General features: G+C 39.6%; 1 protein-coding gene across 1 annotated transcript in view; it reads left to right on the top strand.

Moving 5' to 3' along the window:
* The window catches only part of LOC149083202 (NACHT and WD repeat domain-containing protein 2), a 56985-nt gene extending 49242 nt beyond the window's left edge, over positions 1-7743 (top strand). Inside the window, exons 11-15 of the mRNA XM_089236390.1 lie at positions 1207-2744; positions 3307-3505; positions 4556-4740; positions 5551-5675; positions 6261-7743. Coding sequence (XP_089092516.1) covers positions 1207-2744; positions 3307-3505; positions 4556-4740; positions 5551-5675; positions 6261-6475 — 2262 coding nt within the window. The 3' untranslated portion in view covers positions 6476-7743. The remainder of the gene's footprint in view (positions 1-1206; positions 2745-3306; positions 3506-4555; positions 4741-5550; positions 5676-6260) is intronic.
* Positions 7744-11089: the final 3346 nt, after the last annotated feature.

Consider the following 11089-nt stretch of genomic DNA (forward strand, 5'->3'; position numbering starts at 1 on the left):
ACGTCGCCATATTGGTTAACTTAGACACGGTTTGCATGTCCCTCAAAGAAAGAGGGAGATATCACGTGTTTCTAACAGCCTTATTGAAGAAAACCCGGGCAGCGCCGGGTATTATAGCTAGTAAACATATAAACTGATACGAAGGTTTTTTAATAACTGGCTGTAGCGAAGATATATTTTGGAAAGAGAGAAAATTCAACTGCCCCTGCGGGAAATCGAACCCACGTCCTTTCACTTTCCGGGTGAACGCCTAGGGCAGTTGAATTTTCTCTCTTTCCAAAATATATTTTTCAACAGCCAGTTGTTAAAAAACCTTCGTATGGTAGCAAAGAGTGACGTCATCCTTGTATAAGTCGCCATCTAGTGGCAGCGTCAGCAGTTGTGAGCTTGGCCTGAGTCTGGTCCGGCCGTCCATGTACGGTCCCTCTCAGTGTACACGAGCTCCAAGGAAAGATTGAGAGATTCGGTGCCTCTGTAGTCTAGTGGTCTAGGGCGTTCACCCGGAAAGTGAAAGGACGTGGGTTCGATTTCCCGCAGGGGCAGTTGAATTTTCTCTCTTTCCAAAATATATCTTCGCAACAGCCAGTTGTTAAAAAACCTTCGTATGGTAGCGAAGAGTGACGTCATCCTTGTATATAAACTGATGCTTACCAAAGTGGGTGATACCGCTTGTGGAACTATCGCCACAGTATTAGCAGAGCAAAATTGTCCGTAATGTGACAACATGACTTTGAGGTGAAAATGCACAGGGACCAAAGGGCTGAGCCCCCACCTAGAGAAACAGCCACATAGTCTGACCAGATCCACTGAATTCGAGAGGCATCCGGATACTCTTGATTATAGATAGTGTATGTTGCCATACTACGCAGTGAATGGTCAACGCAGGTATATAAAATATTCTATTCGAATAACCTTGTAAAGAGGACTTAGTTATGAATTCACCCTACCGGTTAGTTCTAAACCAAGTGGCAAAATATGTCTTATACTTTCTAATTATTATGACTTTTAGATGATTGAAATTTTACCGTTATAAAGAGTTTGATGCTCTGTACAAAATACGAATGCTGACAAGCTCTTTTTCGAAGACAAATTTCTAAGCGCGCCTCTGAATGTTGTACGATTGCTTCGTGAACTAGTTTTGATTTTCAAATTATCAATCAGTTTTGATTTTAAAATTTAATCTATTTCTTATTCCTTTTTGTTCAGGTCTCACTGGACGATGAGAGTTGCTTTTTCGAGTTGAACTGCACGGTACCTGGCATGTCCGTAATCGATAAAAGACTAGAAAGTTTCAAAAGGCGTGTCACAAGTGCTCAAAGGGAATTTCTCAACTCGTGTTTGGAATCTGGACAGTGCGTCAGATACAGTAAGCTGCTGAGCCTGCTGGCCGTACGGTGGCCGTCGACCTTGCAGCCCGAGAACATTTCCGTGGAGAAAACATCGCAAGGCATTCAGAACCAATTGTTGTCTCGTACGGAGCAGCTTTTAGGTCCAACCATATTCAGAACTATATTAGGACTCCTCATCACGGCTAAGCAAGGACTCACCGACAGTGAAATCGTAGATATTTTAACGTGTCAAGACAATGTGTTAGATTATGTGTTAGCATCTAGTTCGACGGCTTTGAGAAGATTCCCTCCCCTCATGTACATGTATTTCAAGAAATTGCTGAGTCCTTTCCTATCCTGCCACGTTCTCGGAGGCAAACTTTTAACCACTTTCTCGTGCTCGGCGTACAGGACAGCTGCTGTCGCTTACATCGAGGAAAGCACCGATCATTTCAAAGTATTTGCTCAAGCCTTAGCGGATTATTTCTTAAGTAAATGTGCGGAGGAGGATGATAGGAAAGAAGAGAATGAGCAGAAAGGCAAGTTCATATTGGAGCAACCACTCGTCTACGGATCATATCCGAACAGGAGAAAGATGGATGAGTTACCCCGTCAGATTCTGCAGCTGGACGATTCCATTAGAGAGAATTTCCTCTTCGATGCCACGTGGTTACTCTACAAGTTTTGTGGATCGGATCCATATCAGTTTCTCGACGACATCGCTTGTTACGAGAAGATCGCAACTACCACCGACGACGACGGCGAACTCAGGCTTCTCGCAAGGGTAATACAACTTTCAGGCTACGCACTGCGATACGACGGATCTCAGTTCTTCGCTCAGATAAACGGCCGGATGAGGACGATGTTCACTTCGTCGGAGAACCGTTTCCCTTTCCTAAGAGCGATATACGACCGGTCCTGCTGCCCTCCTTTGTCCAGTCTGCTACCCGTTAGCTCTGGTTGCTTGGCCGAACCCTCAATGTCAAACTGCGTCGATTCGGTCGAGGTCCAAATGATTGAGCAAGCTTTGTTGCCCGCGTTTTCCGGTCTGCACACTATCAAAGGTGATTACACCCACATGATATCTCTTTCATCCACGAAAGGGGAACTCATCGTATGGAATATATACGAGCAATCGGTTGTGCGGAAACTCACGGGTGTCAATCAACCGAAGGACGTCAAGATGTTAGACAGGTATCGAGCCCTGGTTCTGTGCAACCGAGAACTGAAAGTATATCATTTAGACCAAGGCTCGTTGCTCGTCAAGCTGAAGGGTGTCATGAATCAGAAGATGGCCTACTACGGAATTCATGATGAAAACTACGCCGTTTCCCTCTCCAGAAACCGTATGTACGTCAACATAACAAATCTCACGACGGGTGACTTGGAGACTACATTCAAAGTCGGCGAGGACAGGTAAGTGAAGAGCATTTTGATATACATTTCATATTACCCCCACCCCATCCTACAATCTTTGTTTTATATGCACTAATATGAACAGTTTTGTCTGCCATTAGGCTATCCATTATTCCTCGCTGTTTACCATTCCAACATGTGTTTATCTATATTTTATTGCCAAAGCACGTTAGAAGAATAGTAATATAGAATATGCCCGAACTCGAGACACTTCAGTGACGTGATAGAATGATTGGGAAGAGAGCTCGGCCCTGTACGTTCAGTATTGTTTTACCCCCAAAACATCTCGTGGCACTACTAATCGATTTTGGAGACTTCGGGAGACACTATATGGAAACCAACGCACTAAGAAGATGGCGAAAACAGCAAGATCTATATTTATTGGCATTAATTCTTTATTAATTATTTTTTATGTATTTATGTTCCTATCAGATAAAACCATTAATTTGAAGTTGTGAGTTAACTCTATTGTGTGAAGGATGATGCGATTTTATTAATGAAGGCACAAAGAAAGTGAGTGAATAATAATGAAGCAGTTGTTTTATGCGCTTGTTTGTTGCAGATTTCTGAACAGCCTGCTCGTAAGTGCGAATGGAAGGATTTGTGTGTGTGGTGATGAGACGCAAAAACCGTTTCCTTTATTGGTGTGGGATTTGGGAAGCAGGAAGCTCGTATACGATCTTCGAATTCCCCACCACGAGTTTGTGACAAGGTTATCCGCCATAAGTGATGATGGACACTATGTCGTCTCCGTTTGCAGGGTATTTATGCCTTCCTTCATTCCTCTTATCCAACTCTTTTTATTACATATTTCACTCTTTTCTCCTTCTTTCCAATCCCCCATTAAACTTGTTTTTTTCCCACTTCTTCCTCCAGAGGTAAACGACTCAAAATAATCTCTTTGTCGCACTATGTTTCAGAAAAACGGAATACTGTATAATGCTAATCAGACACAGTTTCCGATCACGAGCACGACGGGTCTATACGATTGGTGATTATGCACAAGCACAATTACCGATATGAGATTTATCGTAACATACGCATCGTACTTATTCTTTCTCCAACTTGAATTAGGAATGGAAAAAGATAGATTTCAAAAAAAAAAAATCCTCTGTCTCCACCCCCCCCCCCCCCCCCCACCGTTACAAAATAATAAAAACAAAGGGTAGTTCTACTTTCTGCAGCATAAGAATGAGTTGCACTCCAATCCAACGATGTTGGTTGCCGTCAGGTCCCAGGTTTGATTCCGGGGAAGACCATAAATAAGATATTTTCTCTAACGCAGTGGTTCTCAACGTTTTCAAGCCCGCGGCCCGGATTCATTAATTTTTGTGAGCCGAAGGCCCGGCCAAACACACGACCAAAATGAATGAGGAAAAATGAAACGACTAATCACACACGGCCCGGTATGAATGATATCAGCGCCCATTACCGGGCCGCGGCCCAGCGGTTGAGGTGACCACCGATATATAGTGCCTTCATTTCCAATCCAACAAGTGAATTGGGTACAGCGATATGGCCGAAGTTGGTGTGAGGAGAAGTAATAAGTAATAATCGGATGATGTTGGACCTAAATCTGTCTCTCTCTCTCTCTCTCTCCCCCCCCCCCCCCACCCCTGCGATGTTGTGTAGAAACTTGTGACAGATACTGTATCTTAAAAGTTTAAAAACATTTCTACGATTTATTATTTTTTTATGACTTCTCTTACTTTCTAATCGTTTAATTATAATCTGTGATTATTAGTTGTTTTTTTTTAGCTTCAATATGGAATGTAAAATTGACGTGCATTTCTCACTCTCCAATCCCACAGGAGCTTCACGGCACGTCACCGAACTTCATAATCGTGTACGATCTTCAGAGCGGAACTCTTTTTAAGAAATGGAAACCCGAAAGTTCAAGTTGCAGCATAGCCATCTCATCACAAGGCGGTTGCGTGATCAACGGTTTGGAGAACACTTGGGTTCTCGTTTGGGACCTTTCCACTGGAGCTAGGAGGTGCGACTTTTCTCGAACATTTGCCATATAGCAAAGAAAATCCATTCAATTTTTACAATCTATACATATAAAATAACATGTCATTGACTGACTGATTCATCACCACCGAGCCAAAATCGCTGAAGCTACAAATATGAAATTTTATCAGTTTTATTTTATAATGTAGAGATTCCCTGACAAAAGGGATTTTTTTTTTAATTCAATCCCTAAGGGGATCATAAGGGGGTTCAAATGTTATATGGAACAACATCGCCGAGCCGAAACCGCTGAAGTATGAGTACGAAATCTGGTTTGTTTTATTTTGTAATGAAGAGACCGCACTTAGAAACATGGAATTTTTTTTGTTGACATCAGGAGAGACAGGGCAACAACTTTAATTGGAAATTAGAGCACAGGGGGACCGCATAAAAATTTCGATTTTTTATTTTGTTGCACATTGTATTTTCACTTTCAAAACTGATGCAGGGTAATTTTTGAACACCTATTGAGCATTTTTTTAAATTGGAATCATACCTTTACGACGGACAGTTGATGAGATAAAGGCCATGCTAGCACTTACAGGACATCTTATGTATGTTACACTAGCTCGCAAAACGTGTGCGTAGCTACTAGGGACGCCGCGATAAAATCAAAACATGTTTCATTCCTAAATTTCATATAATTTTTATAAGAGTTTGAAACTGTTTTTACTTGACCAATCTAAGCACACTGTAGCAGTTGAGTAGGATTGTTTTGAATTGGGTGCCGTGAACCGAAAATAGAATCACTGGTTTGTTACACACATGAAAGTAATTTTTCATTTCTTTACAGGTATACGCTGAGAGGTCACAATGCGCCCGCAGACGAAATTCGTGTCGACGAAGAAGGGAAGAGATGTTTGACTTTTGATTCGTTGGGCAGAGATAGAAGCTTGCGAGTTTGGGATGTATGCAAAGGTATTAATTCGATTACTGTAATCAGACAGGGCCGCCCTTACCAGAGGCGGGGCTCGGTTCGAAAATAATAGTGGAGCCAAGTGCGTCTCAACTATTTCGGGGCACAGAAATATTTTGGGAGACACTTCGTCCCGATTTTATGTATTTTGTGGTTGAGGGGAATCGGTATTTAACGTTTTAGAATGTACGGGAATGCTGAGAAATATTCATACTAAAAATTTTAAGCACGCAATTAAATGTAAATTAACACAAAAATCAAAAATCGATGAAAATTCAGCACTGAAGGTAATTTTAAACTACTGAGAGAAACAATTCCCGAAACTAATGAAAATTTTAGACGATGAATTGAAAATAGTTGAAAGAAATAATTCCAGAATTGATGTAAATTCTGAATCAATGAAAGAAACAATTTAAGAATTGGTAAAAGCCTCCAATAATTTACCGTGAGTGCGGAGCCACACAAATCGTGGGATCCGGTGCGACCGCACCTGTCGCACACCCCTGGGCGGCTCTGTTTAATCAGATGATTTTTTTTTTTTTTGATAATCGTCGATTTTACAAAATTATTTTATTCTCATATTTTAGGTGAGTGTATAGCCGTGTTCACACCAGACCAAGCATTTAGTTGCTGCGAACTGTCCCTAGACGGACGTGCAGTCGTTTTAGGAATAGAAGGCAACAAAACAATCTCCACTCTCGTGTTGTGCAGAGAGAATACCTTACAAGATGTTGTTCCGGAATCCGAGGAATACGGTGATGTACAACGTAAGAACCAGTCGTTTGACATGAGCAAAGAGTGATTTTAAGAATAAATTCAATCACGCATCTAGACCAGTGGTTCCGGATCAGAAACATCTTCCTCCATAGCATATCCCATCGCCGGTTATTAGTAGTTTTATTATAAATTGCGCGGAAATGTTTTCTCTCTCGCTTGCATTGCATCACAATAGAGTTTAGAGCATTAACACAGAAGCTTCAAAAGAGATGAAAATATAATTTAAAAAAAGTATTTGATCTTTTACTCAAAAACTAAACTCTTCCATTACGAAAAGAAAAATGCATTTCCTGACTATTTCTGATTTGAATTTCGACATTAACTCAAACATACTGAGATACAATGTTTACCCACAAAATAAAGACGGTATATTTTCGGAAGGATTGTTTTGCAGCGGTCCACAGATTAGGAAATGACCAGATGTTTCGTCTGGAACTGCGGAAACATCACAACTGATGGTGATGTAAACCATCATATAACCATGGTAGCGCACGACCTAAAAATCATACATAGGATCATAGGCTTGCTTCATAAACGCCAACCATAAATTAGGAACCGCTGTTCTAGATGAAAGCTCGCGCACATGTTGCAGGTAGACAAGAAAGAATACACGCTTCAGGACTTGGTTGCATCTTCGGGCACAACTCAATTGGTAGCAAATTGCCTGTGGCGACAGACCGGATTTGTACTCGGTTTGAATGAATGGTTGCATCTACGTATATGCTTGTCCGTCGATCTCCTATTTGTTATAGATGTACGGGAAAAAAATTGCTGTGTAAATGTATTTATTGTGTTACGAATTAGCTTTATTTAAATGGCGATAAAAAAGCAATGCATTTCTCATTATTTGGATATATATATAAAGAAGAATGGAGGGGTATAACGTAGCTTTTTGAAATACAGAGTCAGTGCCGTAATTGAATTTTGTAAATATGGCGTTGTACCCAATGTTTCAATGAATCATACAAATGCATTTGGCTATTTATTTACGAAACTAGAACACGTACCGAAATCGCATTGTGCGGTATATGTCATTCATCCATTATATAATTTTGAACCTTCATTTTTATTGTCCAACTGTTGTTAACATTGTTATCCCTGCTGTAATCGCGTAGGAAGCATATGAATTTGTTCATGCATAGTTGATTAGAGATGATTGTGTAATTGTTTGTTGGTTAAACTTCGTATAGCAAATCGTGGCTTCTCTCGGTGAGATTTCTTGGACGTATATTTTGACGGGTTTATCTCATTCTTCAAGCTGCCAGAAGTTTTTATATTAAAAATAAGGCTGTATTTGTGTATTCGCATTTTTCTTTATTTCGACAAGCACACAAACTGCTAAATTGAATTGTTAATACAAACACAAATGGGAGCACTAATTTCAAATGTTTCCTATCGACATTGTGAAACATTAAGTTCCACTGCGCAATTAAATGAAAAATTTGCAACATCAATTGACCTTTTTATCTGGCCGATTTCAATTGAATCAGCTGCCCGTAATTCGCATATAAACAGCTATGCAGGGTCTCAGAATGTTTAATCGATAGAGCCTCTTTAAAAAATTTCCCTTATGTACATGATTACAAGACACACACTATACAAATAATTAAAACGTAGTTAGAATTTAGTCATCGTTAGATTCCAGACTTAAAAAGCTGTGGTCTAGTAGAGCTATGACTGATACTCCACATAAGTACGATTCCAATGATTTCCACGGAAATTCACGATTCCATTGGGCAGCCTTCTTACCTTGACGCAGGCTGTGAAAGCATACATTCTTCGATTAGAGCAGTTTCATAATTTTGTTTTATTCTATACCACCCCTCTTCCTCAGAAGTTTTTTTTCTCTCATCGCCCCCCCCCCCCCCCCAAATTTCATCATTTCAACAATGTATTAGAACATCGTTTAGAAAATACAGTTACAACTCTTACAAGTAAACAAACGAGTGCTAAAAATATTTTTGTTAGAAAAATATCCATTTTTTTACCAGAAAAACTTAGATCAACATCTACTAAAATCTAAATAAAAATGAAACTCACATTCACACACACACAATTTGAAGTTATTTAAAATTGATTGCACCGTGAATAAAGTCAGTGTTAGATAACACTGTTCTACAAGGAAAAATTTTCTTATAAGGAAAACAACTCTTTCTAAAGCTTTAGAGTGTGATGTGAGAAATTAAATCTGAAAATAGAAATTGACTATCAGGGGAGGGGGCACTGAATGGCTTAGTTTGTGCCATGTCTAGGAAAGTGCACGAGTTGTCAAATATTTTGACAAAAATGGTATCATCAGACAGGCTTTGTCATGGGTAGTGAAGAAGCCGTAGAATTCCCATCAGAGTTGTGCCATTTTGAAGATAAAGGTCAACTTATCTCACCAATTTATTTATTTAGATTGCACACAATTTAAATGTTATGTATTTTGAAATTGTACAAAATAACTAAAAACAACTGATGAGACTACCCACTTTTACATGAAATTTAAACAAAAATCAGTGAATAAAAAGAATCATGTCCAATTTGACATTTTTTCGTTTACTTTGTGAACTGATGAATTGATTATATTGTCATTACAATATCCTCATGTACATTTTGTAATGAATATATATCTTTTGTAATGGTATTTATATCAAAGTTACATAAATTCTGTTTGATTTCATTTATAAGAATAGGTGTTTCCTATGACATGAATAAATAAAAGAGATAAATTGGCCTCTATCTCAAAAACGGCACAACACTGACAGTTGTTCTATCTGCTTTTTCTTACTACCCATGACAAGACCTATCCAACAATACCACTTTTGTCAAAATCAACATCTGACACCTGGTGCACTTCCATAGTAAGTAAACAAAAAAATCATAACTGTTAGGTTCAATGTTGCAAGGATGTGAGCCATTGAAGCCAAACACAAAAACTACCAAGTATATACTGAGCACATGGGGGAAATTTTTTTCTTTATTTGGAAAATGACAGGATGACGTACTACAGTGATGTTGGGGCTTAACAAACACTTTCAAATACGAGCCACAGGAATAGAGATTTTTCATCGATGCCTCAAAATATAATCTAAAGGAGGTCCTCTCTATGTTGGGAAAGTAATGCCTTCTGTTCTAGTTGTTAGAGTGAGCAAAAGAAGTGATCCACAAGGGGAAAAAAATAAAAATTTTAAATTCTTGGGGGAAAACATGAATTTGATGTTTTCTATCTGTATAAATTGTTTTTTCATAAAATTCATAAGCGCCTGTATTTAATTTTCATTTTATTCTGTTTAGAATGTTCCTATACAATTTTAAAAGTGACTACGATAATGATTATTAAGTATTTTGCCCATATACACTCTGTAGCCAAAAAATCAAGAACACTCCACACTCAAACTTCGATTCGTCCATGCAGCACCTGCGCTGATGTAATAAACCAGATTTATTATAAAAAGGCTTTTTCCTGGTCAAAAGCACCAGTTAACACTGCAATTTGCCTGTTTATGGGGAAAACAAGAAATCTGAGTGACTTTGAACATGGCATGATTGTGGGCTCAAGAAGGGGCAGTTTCAGTATCTCCGAAGCCGTTAACCTTCTTGGCTTTTCTTGTGCAACAGCATCTCAAGTCAGGCAGCTAAGAAAAAAACTTTGAGCAGAAAGCAGAATAGTAGGCGGAAATCACTTGTGAACAAAAGAGGTGCCAGGTGACTGACGCGCATTGTGTGCAGCAGCAGAAGAGCTACAATGCAACAAATTGCAGCACAATACAACTCAAGATCATCGCAAAGCATATCCATACGTTCTACAAAATGAATTGGTTTTAATAGTCGGCGACTAACAAGAGTCCCTTTGATTTCACTGCAAAACCGAAGAAAGTGGATATTTGTGTGTGTGACGAGTCAAGATTTCCTGTCCATGATGGTGATGGCAGGATCCGTGTGTGGCGCAAGCAGCACGAAGCCATGGATCTGGCATGCCACATGACAACTGCTCAAGCGGGGTGATGGCGGAATCACGGTCTGGGGAGCATTTTCCTGGTATACCCTTGGTCCCTTATTTCCATTGAAAACATCTATCAATGTCAGCTCCTACCTCCACATTGTTGCTGACCACGCGCACCCATTTATGGCAGTGATGTTTCTTGATGATGATGGCTATTTCCAGCAGAATGATCACCACCACAGGGAACGAACCACTCTCCCACAGGGCTGGAACCATCTCAAATTGGTTTGAGGAACAAGATTGAGTTTCAATAACCCCCAGTCACCCAATCACAACGCAATTGAGCATTTGTTGAACAAGGTTGAAAGGTCTGTTAAAAGTTCTGAAACACCATCTTCTAATCTGAGGGAATGAAGAGCTGCTATATTTCATTAGCATGGGCAATATTCCTACTCAACGGGTTTCAGCAACCTGTAGAGTCCATGCCTGGAAGAATATCTGCTGTCATCAAAGCCAGAGGAGGTCCCACACGATATTAGTGGTGAGTAGCAGGGTGTTCCTAATTTTTTGACCACTGGGTATAGACACTGCTTAGGAAATAAAAATTAAAAAATCTGAAACACTGCCTATAAATTGGAAAGTACGCCAGAAACAAATTACAGATTTGAATTCATGTGGATACCATACTTTACAGAACACAAGCATTTTTTC

Source organism: Pholcus phalangioides, unplaced genomic scaffold (genome assembly GCF_987345545.1).
Source record: "Pholcus phalangioides strain wild (caught in Gottingen) unplaced genomic scaffold, Ppha-v1.0 ptg000009l_1, whole genome shotgun sequence".
NCBI classification, from domain to species: Eukaryota; Metazoa; Arthropoda; class Arachnida; order Araneae; family Pholcidae; genus Pholcus; species Pholcus phalangioides.